This window comes from Colobus angolensis, unplaced genomic scaffold (genome assembly GCF_000951035.1).
Source record: "Colobus angolensis palliatus isolate OR3802 unplaced genomic scaffold, Cang.pa_1.0 Scaffold67, whole genome shotgun sequence".
Lineage (NCBI taxonomy): Eukaryota > Metazoa > Chordata > Mammalia > Primates > Cercopithecidae > Colobus > Colobus angolensis.
Window position 1 is genome coordinate 8,373,750 of NW_012120376.1, and position 19,408 is coordinate 8,393,157.

The following is a 19,408-nucleotide window of genomic DNA, read 5'->3' on the forward strand; positions in this document are numbered from 1 at the left end:
ATAACAGAATTTTCTTTTCTAATATCTGATAAAGTGAAACAAAAAGATGAAAATAAAATCACAATAGGAAGGAAAAGATCACCAGAAACTATCAAAGGGAGAGAAAACAGATCTCATGCCATTAACTTAAAATATGTCACCTAAGAAAAGAAACAATAGATTTTGTCTAGGAGAATGAAAGTCTTCTAAACTTGCCTCTAGAAACCTGTTTTAACCATAAACTAGAAAATGGACATGTAAGTTGACAAAAATCTTAAGAATTTTCTCCTCATTCGGAGAAAAGTAGACTAAATATATATTTTTTTCTTTTATTTTCCTCTTATGAAAGGATGGAAGTTGCAATGGTTACATTTGAAATATAAATGAAAAAAAGGAGAAGAATCAAAATTATTCACTCCTAGATGGAAGCATAGTCTTCAGGGCTCCATGCTGAAGAACAATGCTGATACTACATTCTCCTCAAAACAATTCTGATAATTTTTCTTGACTCGTGAAAGCCAACTAACTCAGTAGTTGTAATTACATACTTTTATGATCTGGTTTCCTTTTTCACTCTAAATTCTTATTCTCCTAATCTTCTAAATAAGCAGTATGTTTTGCTTCTTAAATTTCAAATAATTTATGGAAGACAGAACTAATTCTTTCTAGCTGTTCCTTTTTGGATCCCCATTCACTCTTCTCTAATAACAATTAAAATGTCATTTTGTTTTTTGTAAATTTATTACATAAATTTACCATTTATATATCATTCCTTCATTCTAGACTGTAATTAAGACATATACTTTTCCTATTTTTATCTTCAAGGGCCAATTTAGCACTGGAAATACAGACATTCAATGCATATTTGTTAAGTGAAAATATATTCTTTATTGAAGTGTAATCTCCTTTTTTAACATTTCACAATCCTTTTGACCGAGTCCTTGAATGCTTGTTTCACTTGCTGATTTCTTAAAGTATATATGAAGGGATTCAACAGGGGAGTAACTGAAGTAATGAGTACAGCTATTCCTTTGTTGAGAGCACCTCCTTCTTTTGCAGAAGGATTAATGTACATAAACATGCAGCTGCCATAAGAGAGGGAAATGACAATCATGTGGGAGGAACAAGTGGAAAAGGCCTTTGTCCTTTGCTGGGCAGAAGGGATCCTCAGAATAGTCCTGATAATGTATGTGTAAGAAAGTGCCACCAGCACCAGAGTAACCACAAGAGTCACAACAGCCAGGAGGATGACCATCAGTTCTAGGAGTCTTGTGTCTGAGCAGGCAAGCTCCATGAGAGGCCCATAGTCACAGTAATAGTGATTCAGAATGTTGGAGACACAGAAATCTACCTGGCTCATGAGGATGATTGGTGGTAAGATTGCTAGGAATCCCCCCAGCCAGGAGCAGAACACTAGCTGTATGCAGACTCTGCTGCTCATAATAGTCATGTAATGCAAGGGTTTGCAGATGGCCACATAACGATCATAGGACATGGAGGCCAGGAGGTAAAACTCGGTAGCTCCAAGAAATATGGCAAAAAAATACTGAGTCAAGCAACCAGCAAAGCTGATAACTTTATTTCCTGTTGTCATGCTAGTCAGAAATCTGGGAATAAAAATGGATGTGAAGGAAATTTCTAAGAAGGAGAAATTCCTGAGGAGGAAATACATGGGAGTCTGGAGGTGGGGATCTAGTAAGGTGAGTGTGATAATAGTCAGATTTCCTAGGACACTTAGCATGTAGGTGAGGAACAGAAAGATGAATATCATCACTTGGAGTTCAGGTTGATTTGTAAGGCCCAGCAGAATAAACTCACCAAACATGGTTCTGTTTTTCATTGTTGACCTTCAGAAAACCTAAAGGCAAAAGGTGAGAATGATGAAAATTGAAGAGTTTCTTAGAGTAGGAGAGATAAAACTTATATTAACGAACAGAATCAGGTCATACATTGCTCACCATCCAGATTGCCCAAACAATCTGGATGGTGTCCCATTGGGCTGCACTTGGCTTCATGTAAGCCCCATATCTTTTGTGTAAGTGACCTTTTTCATTTCTCAAGTTGACCTGTTCCTGGGCACTTAAGGAAATTTATTATAGAATAACTACTCATGATTTTTTTTCAGAAAAATAGAAGTTTTTGAACCTGTTGTTTCCTTTCAAATGTTTATAAAATCTTCACATGTAAAGTACTTTCTCTTGACTGTATTATAAGGTCTACTTCTGTGCTTTTGGCACACATCTCTCTACCTCATTCTGTTTTCTGTGCTTTCCTGTTTCTTTCTTTCCTTTCTCTGCACTATTTGATGCTTAAATGGATATCTGCTATAGATCCTTATCTCCATTACTGTCCAAATCTCTGACATCCTTGTTTCAGAAACAAGTAGGAATTTCCCTACACAGGCAATGCTGAAGATCATCTCATTTCATATTGTGAGCCTTTTCCTCTACATGAACAAGGCTCAAGCATCAATAAGTCATGTTATTTAACATTTTATTATATGTTTCTCTGCCACATTCAGAGTCTTACAGGCACTGATTTGAGATATGTCTCTGAGAAGAGAAATTTTGAGAGCTCTGTAAGCAGCATCACAGAATGGATTTTGCTCAGTCTTAGAGTCCTCAAAGGCAACTAAGGATGACAGTTTATCATGACCCAGACTCCTGTTTTCTATTCTTGTCTTACAGAAACCAGAAAAAGTTTTTGACAATACAAGTTCTTTGTGGATAAAGTGGTAATTCTCAGGGAAGGAAAATTTGGTGGTAGTATCATGAGTGCGTCTTTAGATTTTTCTGATTAAGAGGCAAATAAAATATAAAGGGGTCCTTCTAATTTACATGCATATGGATTAGAAAAATTATATCACAATCATTCTTGTCAACCTTCCCATCTTTCCATACAGTTTTTGGAGGTCCTAGATGATGTTAAACATTGACCTGCATCTCCTGCAGCCCTCTTTTCCTTGTTTATACTAACCTGTGGTCTTTGGCAAGTACTGCATTTTCTTCCAGACTTTCACAGTTGATCACTTCATGATCCACATTTATAGAATGATAAAATCAGTGATTTTAAAAACATATGATGCTCATACCTTTGACAATCTGAATGACTATAGTATACTGTTTACCTTGTTGTTCCTAAGAGGTAAATCAAAGATGAGATGTGCCACATGGATCTTTGAGTAGTATAAACTTTAACATGTTTTCCATTGGCTTCCATCCACAGTTTACCTTTCTCTTAAGAAAAGTATCCAAGTTTGTGTAACTTAACCAAGAAAAAGATGATATTATTTTCTATTCTAGGAATCCAATCCAGAATCAAATCATAGTTCCTGAGAGACACAGACCTTCATATGTGTAATAAAAAAGTAAAACAGAGCCCATAGCAGTTATTGAATTAGAAGAAAATACTTTGAGAATAGCAAATTTCTTAAAATTTATGTTCTAAGAAAGATTATGTTGAGGTTCTTAGATGACAGGGGATGGGCATCTTTGCAGTTTCTTTGTTAGCTGCAGTAACACAGGTTTTATCTGCTCTTTTTAGAGCAGACACATGGGATCAATTTCCTGAAGAAGCTAAAGAAGCCCTGTGGACCCAAGTTCAAAAGGGGCTAATGAACCTCAATTGTTGGCAATTTTGAGAACAAACTGTAAACATATGGCTGAGAAGAGAGGTTCCAGAGAGACCATTGAGAAAAAGGTTCCATGAGAGGATCTGCTACAGCCATGAAGTTTGTGGGGAAATGTAGAGCAGTGGACGAACACTCCCTTGGGATGGGTGTGGCTGGCCTTGTCATTGTTTCTATTATCTCTCCTTTAATAAACTGATTTGGCCAGTGCTCAAACATGATATAAATGGATGACACTTCACAGTAAATCACCATAACCTAAATGCTGTGGTATCCTCCATGAATCTCCCATGTCTAAATTACGAAATTACTGACTCCATCAAACCAACAGCTGGAAAATAGTTTGCTGTTTGCATATTTTGCTAGTATGTTCAATTTAATGCATAGTTCAAACAGCCTCTCAGAAACAATCAGTCTTCACTTTTGAAACAAATATACTTTCACTCACTTCCCCATGGGATATCTCAACAGGTCTGCCAGAACACAGTCTTTGCAGGCAAGATCTTAACCACATTCAACTTTTTCCAGGAACACACATGTTGCTAATTACAAACCCTTGAAAATGTGGAAGCAGCTTTAAGAGTCAATACTGGGCAGAAGCTGAAACAATTTGGAGGAGTAGGCTAGAAAAAGCCTATATTCTGGTGGGGGGCTAGAATACAACAAGACTAGGGAAAACATGGAATTTCTTAGAGATTGGTTAAGTGGTTATAACCACAATGCTGATAGAAATATGAAAGAAACTACCATCAGAGTGAATAGGCAACCTACAGAGTGGGGGAAAATTTTTTGCTATCTAACCATCTGACAAAGGGCTAATATCCAGAATCTAAAAAGAACTTAAACAGGTTTACAAGAAAAAAAGCAAACAACCCCATCAAAAAGTGGGCAAAGGATATGAAAAGACATTTCTCAAAAGAAGACATTTTTGCAGCCAACAGACACATGAAAAAGTGTTCATCATCACTGGTCATCAGAGAAATGTAAATCAAAACCACAATGAGATACTATCTCATGCTAGTTAGAATGGCGATCATTAAAAAGTCAGGAAGCAACAGATACTGGAGAGGACATGGAGAAATAGAATGCTTTTACACTGTTGGTGGGAGTGTAAGTTAGTTCAACCACTGCGGAAGACAGTGTGGCGATTCCTCAAGGATCTAGAACTAGAAATACCATTTGACCCAGTGATCCCATTACTGTGTATATACCTAAAGAATTATAAATCATTCTACAATAAAGACACATGCACACGTTTGTTTATTGCAGCACTATTTACAATAGCAAAGACTTGGAACCAACCCAAATGTCCATCAATGATAGAGTGGATTAAGAAAATGTGGACTGAGTGCGGTGGCTCAAGCCTGTAATCCCAGCACTTTGGGAGGCCAAGACAGGTGGATGGTCACGAGGTCAGGAGATCGAGACCATCCTGGCTAACATGGTGAAACCCTGTCTCTACTTAAAAAAAAAAATAAAAAAAACTAGCCGGGCATGGTGGCAGGCGCCTGTAGTCCCAGCTACTCAGGAGGCTGAGGCAGGAGAAAGGTGTAAACCCGGGAGGCGGAGCTTGCAGTGAGCTGAGATCCGGCCACTGCACTCCAGCCTGGGCGACAGAGCAAGACTCCGTCTCAAAAAAAAAAAAAAAAAAAAATGTGGTACATATACACCATGGAATACTATGCAGCCATAAAAAAGGATGAGTTCATGTCCTTTGTAGGGAAGTGGATGAAGCTGGAAACCATCATTCTCAGCAAACTATTGCAAGAACAGAAAATCAAACACTGTATGTTCTCACTCTTAGGTGGGAATTGAACAATGATAACACTTGGACACAGGACAGGGAACATCACAGACTGGGGCCTGTCAGGGGATGGAGGGCTGGGGGATGGATAGCATTAGGAGAAATACCTAATGTAAATGACAAGTTGATGGGTGCAGCAAACCAACATGGCACATGCATACCTATGTAACAAGCATGCACATTGTGCACATGTACCCTAGAACTTACAGTATAATAATAATAATAAAAAAAATGAACAGTAAAAGCCTTTCTGATAAAATTTCAGATGAAACTGAAGAGCAAGTTTTTAGAAACTGGTGGAAAGGCCATCCTTGTTATAAATTGGACAAGAACGTGGCTGAGCTGTGTTAATACTTGAGAGCTTTGTTCATCAAACTTGAGATTGATGAACTAGGGTATGTAGCAGAAGAAATGTCTAAGCAAAATAGAAGGAGCTGCATGGTTGCTTCTGGCTACTTTCATTGAGATTTAGGAACAAAGAAACAATTAAAAACATAATTTATAATTAAAGGGGAAGCAGAGTTGAAATATTTCAAAAACGTTCAGCCTGGCCATATAGAGTGAAAAATCATGTTCAGGAGAGGAAACCAAGAGTGCAGGACGATTTGCTAAAAAGATTAGCAAAGGCAAAAAAGAGTCAGATACTATTTCTCAAAACAATGGAAAAAAATACCCTAAAGACATTTCAGAGATCTTCAATGCTGCCTGTATCATCACAGGCCCCGAGGTCAAGGGCAGAATGCTTTCAGTGGATTGGCCTGGAGTGATCTTCATGGGTTCACTGCCCAGGGTTGCCTCAGGACTCTGCTCCCTACATTTTAGCACAGTACTCCATGGCTGCCTCAGTCATGGCTCAATTTGCCCCAGGTGAAGCTCATGTTGCAGCTCTGGAAGGCACAAGTTATAAACTTTGGTAGTGTCCATGTGGTGTTAATTCTGCAGGCTTTCAGAAAATGAGAGCTGTGGAGGCTTGGCAGTCTCCACCAAGATTTCAAAGAATGGCTTCAAAAGCCTGGGGTTCTCAGCAGAGATGTGTTACAGGGGTGGAGCCATCACAGAGAGCCTTAATCAAAGTAATAATGAGCAGAAATGTGGGGTGGGAGCTGCTACAGAGTCCCCACCATGGGGCTGGTGGGGCTGTGGGAGTGAGGCCACCACAGAAAGTCCTCACTAGGGCCATGCTTAGTGGAGTCATGGGAGTAGAACTGCTGCTGAAACTCCAGAACTTTAGAGCTACCAATGTGCAATGCCATCCTGGGAGAGTTGAATGGACTAAGCCTAGGAAAATCATAGGGGCAGGCCTGCTTGAGGCTTTGGGGGACCAAATCATCAAGCCCAAGTGCAGAGAGTGCCAGACATGGAGTCAAAGGAGATTATTTTGGAGTTTTAAGATCTAATGTCTACTTTCTTGGGTTTTAAACTTGCTTCAGGCCTGTTATCTCTTTCTTCTTGCCTATTTTCTCCCTTTTGGAATAGGAGTGAGTCTTTCACAGGCTCACAGTTGAGACTTTGGACTTTGGCCTTCTGAGTTGGTGTGGGAGCAAGTTAAGACTTTGGGGCTTTGGGTTCTGAGTTGGTGTGGGAGCAAGTTAAGACTTTGGGGCTTTGGGGGTGGAATGAACGTATTTCTATGTGAGAAGAACACAAGTTTAAGGAGCTCAGGGGAATAATAGTATGGTCTGAATGTCTCCTCCAAAACTTGCATTGAAACTTAAATTCCAATGTAGCAATATTGAAAGGTAGGACCTTTAAGTGGTGATTGGATCATGAAGGCTCAGTCCTTATAATAGACTAATCCATTCACAGATTAATGGATTAATGGGTTATCATGGGTGTGAAAATACTGGCTTTATAAGAAGAGGAAGAGAGATCTGAGCTAGCATGTTTGCATGCTCAGCTCCCTCACCACATGATGCCCTGTGCCACCTTGGGACACTGCAGGGTCCCCAAGAGTAGGAACACCCTCACCAGGTACATCTCCTCAATATGCACTTGTCAGACTTCATAACTGTAAGAAATAAATTTCTTTTCTTCTTAGAGGTTCCAAGATGGCCAAATAGGAACAGTTCCAGTCTACAGCTCCCAGCATGAGTGATGCAGAAGATGAGAGATTTCTGCATTTCCAACTGAGCTTTGAAGAGAGTAGTGGTTCTCCCAGCATGGAGTTTGAGATCTGAGAATAGACAGATTGCTTCCTCAAGTGGGTCCCTGACCCCCAAGTAGCCTAACTGGGAGGCACCTCCCAGTAGGGGCTGACTGACACCTCATACACCCGGGTGCTCCTCTGAGACAAAGCTTCCAGAGGAATGATCAGGCAGCAATGTTTGCCGTTCTGCAATATTTGCAGTTCTGCAGCCTCTACTGGTGATACCCAGGCAAACAGGGTCTGGAGAGGACCTCCAGCAAACTCCAACAGACCTGCAGCCGAGGATCCTGACTATTAGAAGGAAAACTAACAAACATAGAGGACATCCACACCAAAACCCCATCTGTATGTCACCATCATCAAAGACCAAAGGTAGATAAAACCACAAAGATGGGGAGAAACCAGAGCAGAAAAGCTGAAAATTCTAAAAATCAGAGTGCCTCCTCTCCAAAGGAATGCACCTCCTTGCCAGCAGTGGAACAAAGCTGGATGGAGAATGACTTTGACGAGTTGAGAGAAGAAGGCTTCAGACAATCAGTAATAACAGACTTCTCCGAGCTAAAGGAGGATGTAAGAACCCATCACAAAGAAGCTAAAAACCTTGAAAAATGATTAGATGAATGGCTAACTAGAATAAACAGCATAGAGAAGACTAAATTACCTGATGGAGCTGAAAACTATGGCACAAGAACTACGTGACAAATGCACAAGCTTCAGTAGCCAATTCGATCAACTGGAAGAAAGGGTATGAATGATTGAAGATCAAATGAATGAGATGAAGCAAGAAGAGAAGTTTAGAGAAAAAAGAGTAAAAAGAAATGAACAAAGCCTCCAAGAAATATGGGACTATGTGAAAAGACCAAATCTATGTCTGATTGGTGTACCTGAAAGTGACAGGGAGAATGGAACCAAATTGGAAAACACTCTGCAGGATATTATCTAGAACTTCCCCAACCTAGCAAGGCAGGAAAATATTCAAATTGAGGAAATACAGAGAACGCCACAAAGATACTCCTCGAGAAGAGCAACTCCAAGACACATAATTGTTGGATTCACCAAGGTTGAAATGAAGGAAAAAATGTTAAGGGCAGCCGGAGAGAAAGGTCAGGTTACCTACAAAGGGAAGCCCATCAGACTAACAGCGGATCTCTCAGCAGAAACCCTACAGGCCAGAAAATAGTAGGGGCCAATATTCAACATTCTTGAAAGAGTCCTTTCCCTATTGCTTATTCTTGTCAATCTCGTCAACAATCGGATGGCTGTAGGTATTCGGCTTTATTTCTGGGTTCTCTATTCTGCTTCATTGGTCTATGTGTCTGTTTTCTACCAATACCATGCTGTTTTAGTTATTGTAGCCTTGTAGGATAGTTTTAAGTTGGGTAATATGATGCTGCTAGCTTGGTTCTTTTTGCTTAGGATTACTTTGTCTATTTGGGCTCTTTTTTGGTTCCATATGAATTTAAGAATAGTTTTTTTTGAGTTTTGTGAAGAATGACATTAGTAGTTTGATAGAAATAGCATTGATTCTGTAGATTGCTTTGAGCAGTCTGGCCAGTTTAACAATATTGATTCTTCCTATACAGGAGGATGGACTGTTTTTCCATTTGTTTGTGTCATCTGTAATTTCTATAAGCAATATTTTGTAATTCTCATAGAGATATTTCAACTCCTTGGTTAGATGTATTTCTAGGAATTCTTTTTTAAGTGACTATTGTAAATGTGATAACATTTTTGATTTTACTGTGAACTTGAAAGTTATTGGTGTATAGAAATGCTACTGATTTTTGTACATTGACTTTATATCCTGAAACTTTACTGAAGTCATTTTTTTTTTTTTTGTTCTAAGAAGCTTTTGGCAGAGTCTTTAGGGCTTTCTAGGTATAGAATCATATCATCAACAGAGAGATAATTTGACTTCTTCTTTTCCTATTTGGATATGTTTTATTTCTTTCTCTTGCCTGATTGCTCTGGCTAAAACTTTTGGTACTATATTGAATAGCAGTGCTGAGAGTGGACATCCTTATTTTGTTTTTGTTCTTAAAGGAAATTCTTCCAGCTTTTACCCATTCAGTATGATGTTGTTGTGGGTTGGTCATAGACAACTTTTATTATTTTAAGTTATGTTCCTTCAGTGCCTAGTTTGTTGAAGTGTTTTGTCATGAAAAGATGTTGGATTTTACCAAAAGTTTTTTTCTGCATCTTTTGACATAGTCAAATGGGTATTGTTTTAAATTCTGTTTATGTGGTGAATCACATTTATTTATTTTTTTTGTGATAAATTCTATTTATATATTTATTTTAAATTATTATTATTTCAATAGTTTTCAGGGAACAGATGATATTTGGTTATGTAGATAAGTTCTTTTCTTATAACATTTTAAGTTCTGGGGTACTTGTGCAGAACGTGCAGTTTTGTTACATAGGTATACATGTGCCATAGTGGTTTGCTGCACCCATCAACTCATCATCTACGTTAGGTTTTTCTCCTAAAGCTATCCCTCCTCTAGCTCCCCAACCCCTGACAGGCCCTGGTCTGTGATGTTCCCCTCCCTGTGTCCTTGTGTTCTCATTGTTCAACTCCCATTTATGAGTGAGAACATGTGGTGTTTCATTTTCTGTTCTTTTGTTAGTTTGCTGAAAATGGTGGTTTTCAGCTTCATCTATGTCCCTGCAAAGGACATGAACTCATCCTTTTTTATGGCTGCATAGTATTCCATGGTGTATATATGCCACATTTTCTTTATCCAGGATATCATTGATGGGCATGTGGTTTGGTTCCAAGTCCTTGCTATTGTGAATAGTGCTGAAATAAACATACGTGTGCATGTGTCTTTATAGTAGAATGATTTATAATTCTTTGGGTATATATCCAGTAATGGGATTGCTGGGTCAAATGGTAGTTCTGGCTCTAGATCCTTGAGGAATCACCACGCTGTCTTCCACAATGGTTGAACTAATTTACACTCCTACCAATAGCGTAAAAGCATTCCTATTTCTCCACATCCTCTTCAGCACCTGTTGTTTCCTGACTTTTTAATGGTCACTCTTCTAGCTGGCATGAGAGGTATCTCATTGTGGTTTTGATTTGCATTTCTCTGATGACCAGTGACGATGAGCTTTTTTTCATGTTTGTTGGCTGCATAAATGTCTTCTTTTGAGAAGTGCCTGTTCATATTCTTTGCCCACTTTTTGATGGGGTTGTTTGTTTTTATTCTTATAAATTTGTTTAAGTTATTTGTAGATTCTGGATATTAGCCCTTTGTCAGATGGATAGATTGCAAAAATTTTCTCCCATTCTGTAGTTTGCCTGTTCACTCTGATGATAGTTTCTTTTGCTGTGCAGAAGCTTTTTAGTTTAATTAGATCACATTTGTCAAATTAGGCTTTTGTTGCCATTGCTTGTAGTGTTTTAGTCATGAAGTGTTTCCCCATGCCTATGTCCTGAATGGTATCCTGAATACAGCACACTGATGGGTCTTGACTCTTTAACCAATTTGCCAGTCTGTGTCTTTTAATTGGGGGCATTTATCCCATTTACATTTAAGGTTAATATTGTTATGTGTGAGTTTGATCCGTCATTATGATGCTAGCTGGTTATTTTGCCCATTAGTTGATGCAGTTTCTTCATAGTGTCGATAGTCTTTACAATTGGATATGTTTTTGCAGTGGCTGGTACTGGTTGTTCCTTTCCATGTTTAGTGCTTCCTTCAGGAGCTCTTGTAAGGCAGGCCTGGTGGTGACAAAGTCTCTCAGCATTTGCTTGTCTGTAAAGGATTTTATTTCTCCTTTATTTATGAAACTGAGTTTGGATATGAAATTCTGGGTTGAAAATTCTTTTCTTTAACAATGGAATATTGGCCCCCACTCTCTTCTGGCTTGTAGGGTTTCTGCAGAAAGATCTTCTATTAGTCTGATGGGCATTCCTTTGTAGGTAACCTGATGTTTCTCTCTGGCTGTGCTTAACATTTTTTACTTCATTTCAACCTTGGTGAATCTGACAATTATGTGTATTGGGGTTGCTCTTCTCAAGGAATACCTCTGTGGTGTTCTCTGTGTTTCCTGAATTTGAATGTTGGCTTGTCTTGCTAGGTTGGGGAAGTTCTCCTGGATAATAACCTGAATAGTGTTTTCCAACTTGGTTCCATTCTCCCTGTCACTTTCAGGTACACCAATCAAATGTAGATTTGGTCTTTTCACATAGTCCCATATGTCTTGGAGGCTCTGTTCATTCCCTTTCATTCTTTTTTCTCTAATCTTGTCTTCATGCTTTATTTAATCAAATTGATCTTCATTCTCTGATATCCTTTCTTCAGCTTGATCATTTCAGCTATTGGTACATGTGTATGCTTCATGAATTTCTCATGCTGTGTTTTTCAGCTCCATCAGGTCATTTATGTTCTTCTCTAAACTGGTTATTGTACTTAGCAATTCATCTAATCTTTTATCACAATTATTAGCTTCCTTACATTGGGTTAGAACATGTTCCTTTAACTTGGAGGAGTTTTTTATTACCCACCTTCTGAAGCCTACTTCTGTCAATTTGTCAAAACTCATTCTCCATCCAGTTTTGTTCCCTTGCTGGTGAGGAGTTGTGATTCTCTGGAGGAGAAGAGGCATTCTGGGTTTTGGAATTTTCAGTTCTGCATGTTCTCACTCATAGGTGGGAATTGAACAATGAGATCATTTGGACGCAGGAAGGGGAGCATCACACACCGGGTCCTATTGTGGGGAGGGGATATGGGGGAGGGATAGCATTAGGAGATATACCTAATGTAAATGATGAGTTAATGGGTGCAGCACACCAACATGGCACCTGTATATATATGTAACAAACCTGCATATTGTGCACATGTACCCTAGAACTTAAAGTATAATAAAAAAATAAAAAAAGAATAAATATATAATTCATTGTAAGCTCTAAAGAGCACCTGAGTCATTATTTAGCCACAGACAAAAAAATAAAAGCAATTATTCTCACAAAAAAAAAAAAAAAGAAAGAAAGATATGTGCCATCATAAAAAGCACTTAAGTATGTAGCTTACTGGCATGATAAAGTTGTTGCTTATTATGTAGGCTTATATGCAATCAAGCCTACATAATGATCAGCTCACAACATGATGACAGAAGTCCTCACTTTATCAATATTGACCTTGAATTTAAATGAGCCAAATGCCCTGCTTAAGAGGCATAGAGTAGCAAATTGGGTAAAGCAGCAAGGCCTAATTGTATGCTGTCTTCAAGAGACCTTTCTCACATATAATAACACCCATAGGCCCAAAGTAAAGGGTTGGAGAAAGATCTATCTTGCAAACAAAAAACACAAAAGAGCCAAGGTTGCTCTTCTTATATCAGATAAAACAGACTTCAAGCCAACAATGATCAAAAAAGACAAAGAAGGACATTTCATCATGATAAAGGGTTCAATTCAACAAGAAGACTTAACTATCTTAAATATATATGCATCCAACTTTGGAACACCCGGATTCATAAAACAAGTTTTAAGAGAACTATGAAAAGACTTAGAAAAATATACAATAATAGTGGGAGATGTCAACACTCCACTGACAATGTAAGACAAATCATTAAGGCAAAAACCTGAGAAATTCTGGATGTAAACTCAACACTTGGCCAGTTGGACCTAATAGACATCTACAGAATACTCCACTGAACAGATGGAATATATATTATTCTCATCTGCACATGGGACATATTTTAAGATTGACCACATGCTTGGCCATAAACCGAGAACATGTACCCCCTGAACCTAAATGTCAGAAAAAAAAGCATGAATTAGGAAATTCTTGATGCCTTTTTTTTTTTCATCATCATTCTAGATAAACAAGATATGACCCTAAAATAGTGTTCATCTAAAGCCTCTCCCTATACTACACTTTTTGGGGAAGTAGTTCCAGTGATGTAAACAGAATTAAGTCTAAAGACGTTCCTTTTAGATGAGCTTGATTTATATTAATTCGCTACTTCCCATAATGTCATTGACTTCATAAGAGCAACAAAAACTTTCACGTTACTCAACCAGATATTAATTTGTTTTTTCTATGTTGTTCTGGGACCCAAATGTGAATACCTCTAGTGATGGGAAGGATTTCAGGTTGTGATTTTGTGGAGTAGAAGGGAAAGTCTGTGAATTTTTCTATTCTGAGGGAGTAACTTTATGATTTCCTTCTTGGTCTGTCAGTGAAGACACCATGAAGAAGTCATACCAACCTTACTTGATGACTCCAGGCAAAATTACCCTATTATTTTCAATATATTTTGTCTTTGGAAATAGTGTGACTTAAAAGTATAATTAAATTTTTTTTGGTACTTGGCATGTCTCTCCAAAGGGACAAAGATGTATAGCTTGACTATCTGAATCATTTTCACTCAGCAGATAGGGAGTCTAAGGCTCAGGGAGAGCAGTGAGTTTCAAACTCATAGACCTTGGCAGTGCAAGAACAGCATACACCATGTAGGAAATTTTTTAGACCTCTGCACTGGAATTTATTTTTTCTCCCGGAGGCTTTTCTATTATTGACTTCTAATTTAAATACATTGTGGTCAGATAACATACTTTGTATGACTTAAATCCTTTAAACTTATTGAAATTCATTTTATTACCCAGAATATAAACTATCTTGGCAAATATTTTACATGCATTTAAAACAATCATATTTTGCTGTTTTTTTTTTAGGGGGGGAGTGTTCTATAAAGGTCAAGTTAGTTAATAACGTTGTTCAAATCTGATCTCTCCTAACATATTCTGTCTGCTTGTTCTGTGAATTATTGGGAAAGGGGTTAAAAAAACTCTAGCATTAGATTTGTCTATTTCTCCTGGCAGTTCTATTAGTTTTTGCTTCATATTTTTTGACTACTGAAAATACAATGTATTAGAATAAATGATACTACTTCATTACAATTATAAAGGAATTTTATTGTTGAAGAAAATTATCATGTGACTGGCAAGTTTTTCAGGAAAAAATAATTTAGGGCTGAAAGAAGTTTCACCCTAAATTATAAAAAGAAGTGTCACCCTGTTTCAAAAAGAGCTTCATTATACATTTTTCTGGATAGATCTATGGTAACCCTATTTTAGAGACTTCTTAACCTTTAAGGTTATTGTGAAGTTAGCTTTTGGGGGCAGGGGTGTGGAAAATCACCCTCACAACTTTTACTGTGCATTCCAAATAAACAGCTGTTCTCTGAATGCTGTTGCCCACATCCAATGCCTGAAATTTTTCCCACAGTGGACTGACTCTTGCTCCTGATAGATTTCTAAATATATTATAGAAATATCAGGAAAAGATGCCAAGCAACCCTTTGAAACATCCTCCTCAACATTCGACACTCATTGCCTGCCTCAGATACTTGGGCATCACTCACAGCCTCTCCTGCAATCTCCCTGAGGGCCACAACCTCTACCTGCTTCCCCTATCCTTGCAATCACCTCTCCCTTAGGGCCCACCTGGATTACTGCCCCAAAGTCCAGACTGCTTCTTATGCCTCCAGGTAATTCTTGCTGCAGCCAGAGGGTCGTTTCTAAAACTTGAATGTCCTCAGAGCCCTCCTCAGCAGGAATTCTTCAGTGGTTCCCCCTCATCTGTTAATACAATCTCAACCCCTGGGCATGGCTGACGAGTCCCTTGTTGTTCTAACACAGTGATTCTCAACTCCAGGTGTTTACAGAAACAGCTGGGGTGCTTCTGAGTCTGGTTCTTGCAGTGTAAAGCATGCAGTCAGGGTAGAGAACCAATGATTACAGGCCCTTCTGCTGACTCCAAGCACAACTCTTGCAGAATTCACTCCCCAAAAAGCCACCCAGTGTGGATTTGGAGCCTTGTGCATTACTCCTGTGGCCAGAGACACCCTGTCCCTTTTCTGAATCTTACTTTTCTCCCTGCACATGATATCAGAGATGCACCTTTTGCCCTGTAGGACCCCAAACCCTGAGACTTGCTCCACAGTACAGTTATGTCTGGCATAATGTTGGAAAAGGTGCCATTTCCTTCATAAACATTTCAGAGTTGGGAGACTAAAATTTTAGATTAGAACAATGATAGTAATGACAGGAATATGACAGCAAGAACTTTGTAATAAAAGAAATGGAACATGCTAAGTGGTTGAAACTGGGGATGTGGAAGGAAGAGCGGAGAACAGGGTGCCACAGGTATAAACATTTATGAATACATATGGAAAAAATTTAGCCCTTCCATCTGAAATTTCTCTAAACTAAGCAAAAAAATTAAACTTCAGAGGTTATGAATGTTTTCATTGTTCCAACTGAGTAAAGTGAAAAGCAATGATCAATTTTGGTGATGTTTGGGTCATTTTTAGGAAACCAATTGGGTCAGAGTGACCACAGTTACCTACCTCTAGCTCCATGCTGAGGCTTTAAAAACTTGGCTGTCTTTCTCTCTTCCTCCTCCTCCTCCTGCTTCTTCTCCTCCTCCTTCTTCCTTCTTCTTTTTTTTGGAGACAGTCTTGCTCTGTCACCCAGGCTGGAATGCAGTGGCATGATCTTGGCTCACTGCAACCTCCACCTCCTGGGCTCATGTGATTTTCCCACTCTAGCCTTCTGAGTAGCAGCTGGGACTACAGGTGTGCACCATCATGCCAGGCAACATTTTGTAATTTTTTTTTGATAGAGATGAGGTTTCTTTATGTTGCCCAGGCTGGTCTTGAACTCCTGGGCTCAAGTGATTTGCCTGCCTCAGCCTTGTAAAATGCTGGGATTAAAGGCATAAACCTCTGCACTCAGGTTTTGAATTTCCTTTTATTGAGTGGGTGAATAAGAGGAGAGTATCTCATTATCCAGAACAGAAGTAACTGGTTATCTTCCATGAACCTTCCATGAAAGAATTGGTTATCTTTCCATGAAAATTCCATGCATTTTAAATATTGTTCTATTGAGATGCACCAGTTTCTTGAAAGATAAAATGGGTTGGATTTTTAAAATTTTAGAATATTCTTAACTTTCCCCTTTATCATCCAAAGTAAACGATGAGATTAATAGGCTTTAAATCCTGCTTTCTAAAAATTCGCAACTCAGATCAAGCAGTCAATCCAACTACTAAGTAAATATATATCCCATATATGTGTATGCTTACATTAATTGTGAGAAGAGAAACTAGATAACATTTAGTGGAATTATTTTGGTGTTGTAGAAATTTTAAATGTGAAAAAAAGTTCTTGGAGAATAGATTCTTATTGTCTCTGAATATTTTTGAAGTATAAAAGGGTATTGGCTGGGCGCGGTGACTCACAACTGTAATTCCAACACTTTGGGCCAAGGTGGGTGGATCACGAGGTCAAGAGATCAAGACCATCCTGGCCAACTGCTGAGTCTGTCCTGCAGACTCTGGCCAAGCAACGAATGAAAGGAGTACTCAGACACAGGTATTCAGTGAAAGAGCGGGCTAGGGGACTGCTGGCACTAGGGTCCAAAGAGAGCTAACAGCAGCCTCCCTAAGCTGGTGATGCTTGCATTTATTTAGTATAGATTTAATGAAAAGGCTTGGAGCAAACACAGTTTGTGGGTAATTAACATTGTCTACCTGCTGAGTAGAGAGCAGTCCTGTGCATGACTTATCAAAGGTTGGTTTCTGGATAGGAGTAAACAAATTTATCTAGATAAGTTTCTTTACATTCTCTTGTTATTTAACCATTTGCTCTTGAGAGAAATTAACTGCCTTCAGTAAATTCTTTTAGGAAGCTTTTGCAAAACCTCCCTGCCTTCCAAGAAAATTTTCATCTTTCCCTATAATTTTTATAACTTTCCCCACCACCCTGACTGAACTCCTACATCTTTCCATTTTCTTTTTTTTTGCATCAGGTTTTGTTGATTGAAGAGTACAGATGTGTGCAGCAACCGGTTTTTCAGGCATAGTGGTCACTTCTTGTATTTCAGTTTTGCATCCTGAAATTAGTAAATAAGACAAACATGAGTATAATGAGTAACATTCTTTTCCAATTAAAGAATGACATGTAGTGTTACTTGGTATCTCAGTCCAATGTGTGCCATTACTAAGAAACCCCAATGGGGGTATGTTAATCCCTCCTAGCCAAGCAGTCGTGTTGTTAGAAGCTGGGAAGGGGGTGTTTGTCTAAGTAACAGGGTGGAAGAAAGGCAGATTTAGAAGATGGTTTATTAGAGTGTAGTAGGTACTGGTTGCAGGCAGAGTGAGAGAATTAAAAAGGTTAATAAAGCATAGCAAGGAACAAGTTATCTGGGGAGAATGGTGACTGTGTCCAGAGTGGGATTTGCTCAGCCTCCTGAGTTGTCTTCTTCAGCATTCTGTCTGGGGCCTGTGTTGTCCAAGGAAGCCTGCAGGTTCTGCAGGGTCATTTCCTTTATTTCTGGTACCGGCTTGGGTCCTAACCATGCTATTGTAAGGTTTGATGCATTGCACTGGAATCCAAAGAGGACCTGAGGGGGTGTGAAAACAAGCATATTCTCTTCCCCATGTTAACAATTCGTTTGGACCACACCATACATTACTATTTACATCTTTTTATAAAACTCCAGGTTTTATGTCTTCAGAGGTTTTAGCAAAGTGCTTTTCTATAGCTGATTGAAATTTTTCATTTAATTAAAAAAAATTAAAGGTAGGCCCTGGAGCAAGATGGCTGAATAGGAAGAGCTGCAGTCTCTAGCTCCCAGCGCGAGCAACACAGAAGATGGGTGATTTCTGCATTTTCAACTGAGGTACCAGGTTCATCTCACTGGGGAGTGCCAGACAATCAGTGCTCGTCAGCTGGTGCAGCCCAACCAGCGAGAGCTGAAGCAGGACGAGGCATTGTCTCACCTGGGAAGCGTAAGGGGGAAGGGAATCCCTCTTCCTAGCCAGGGGAACTGAGACACACAACACCTGGAAAGTCGGGTAACTCCCACCTTAATACTGCGCTTTACCAAGGGTCTTAGCAAATGGCACACCAGGAGATTATATCCCACATCTGGCCGGGAGGGTCCCATGCCCACGGAGCCTCCCTCATTGCTAGCACAGCAGTCTGTGATCTAACTGCAAGGCAGCAGCAAGGATGGGGGAGGGGCGCCCACCATTGCTGAGGCTTAAGTAGGTAAACAAAGCCATCAGGAAGCTCCAACGGGGTGGAGCCCACAGCAGCTCAAGGAGGCCTGCCTGTCTCTGTAGACTCCACCTCTGGGGACAGGGCATTGCTAAACAAAAAGCAGCAGAAACCTCTTCAGATGCAAATGACGCTGTCTGACAGCTTTGAAGAGAGCAGTGGATCTCCCAACATGGAGGTTGAGATCTGAGAACAGACAGAATGCCTACTCAAGTGGGTCCCTGACCCCTGAGTAGCCTATCTGGGAGACATCCCCCACTAGGTGCAGACCAACATCCCACACCTCACACGGCAGGATACACCCCTGAGATGAAGCTTCCAGAGCAAGAATCAGACAGGAACACTCGCTGTTCAGCAATATTCTATCTTCTGCAGCCTCCACTGCTGATACCCAGGCAAACAGCATCTGGAGGGGACCTCAAGCAATCTCCAACAGACCTACAACTGAGGATCCTGACTGTTAGAAGGAAAACTAACAAACAGAAAGGACACCCACACCAAAACCCCATCAATACATCACCATCATCAAAGACCAAAGGCAGATAGAACCACAAAGATGGGGAAAAAGTGGGGCAGAAAAGCTGGAAATTCAAAAAATAAGAGTACATTTCCCCCTCAAAAGGAACGCAGCTCATCGCCAGCAATGGATCAAAGTTGGACGGAGAATGGCTTTCATGAGTTGAGAGAAGAAGGCTTCAGTCCATCAAACTTCTCAGAGCTAAAGGAGGAATTACGTACCCAGTGCAAAGAAACTAAAAATCTTGAAAAA

General features: G+C 39.4%; 1 protein-coding gene across 1 annotated transcript; it reads right to left on the reverse strand.

Moving 5' to 3' along the window:
* Positions 1-802: 802 nt before the first annotated feature.
* Positions 803-1,841, reverse strand: LOC105500587 (olfactory receptor 6C4). The gene has a single exon (XM_011926192.1). It carries the CDS (start codon positions 1,817-1,819, stop codon positions 890-892), a length of 930 nt encoding a protein of 309 aa, XP_011781582.1. The 5' UTR covers positions 1,820-1,841; the 3' UTR covers positions 803-889.
* Positions 1,842-19,408: the final 17,567 nt, after the last annotated feature.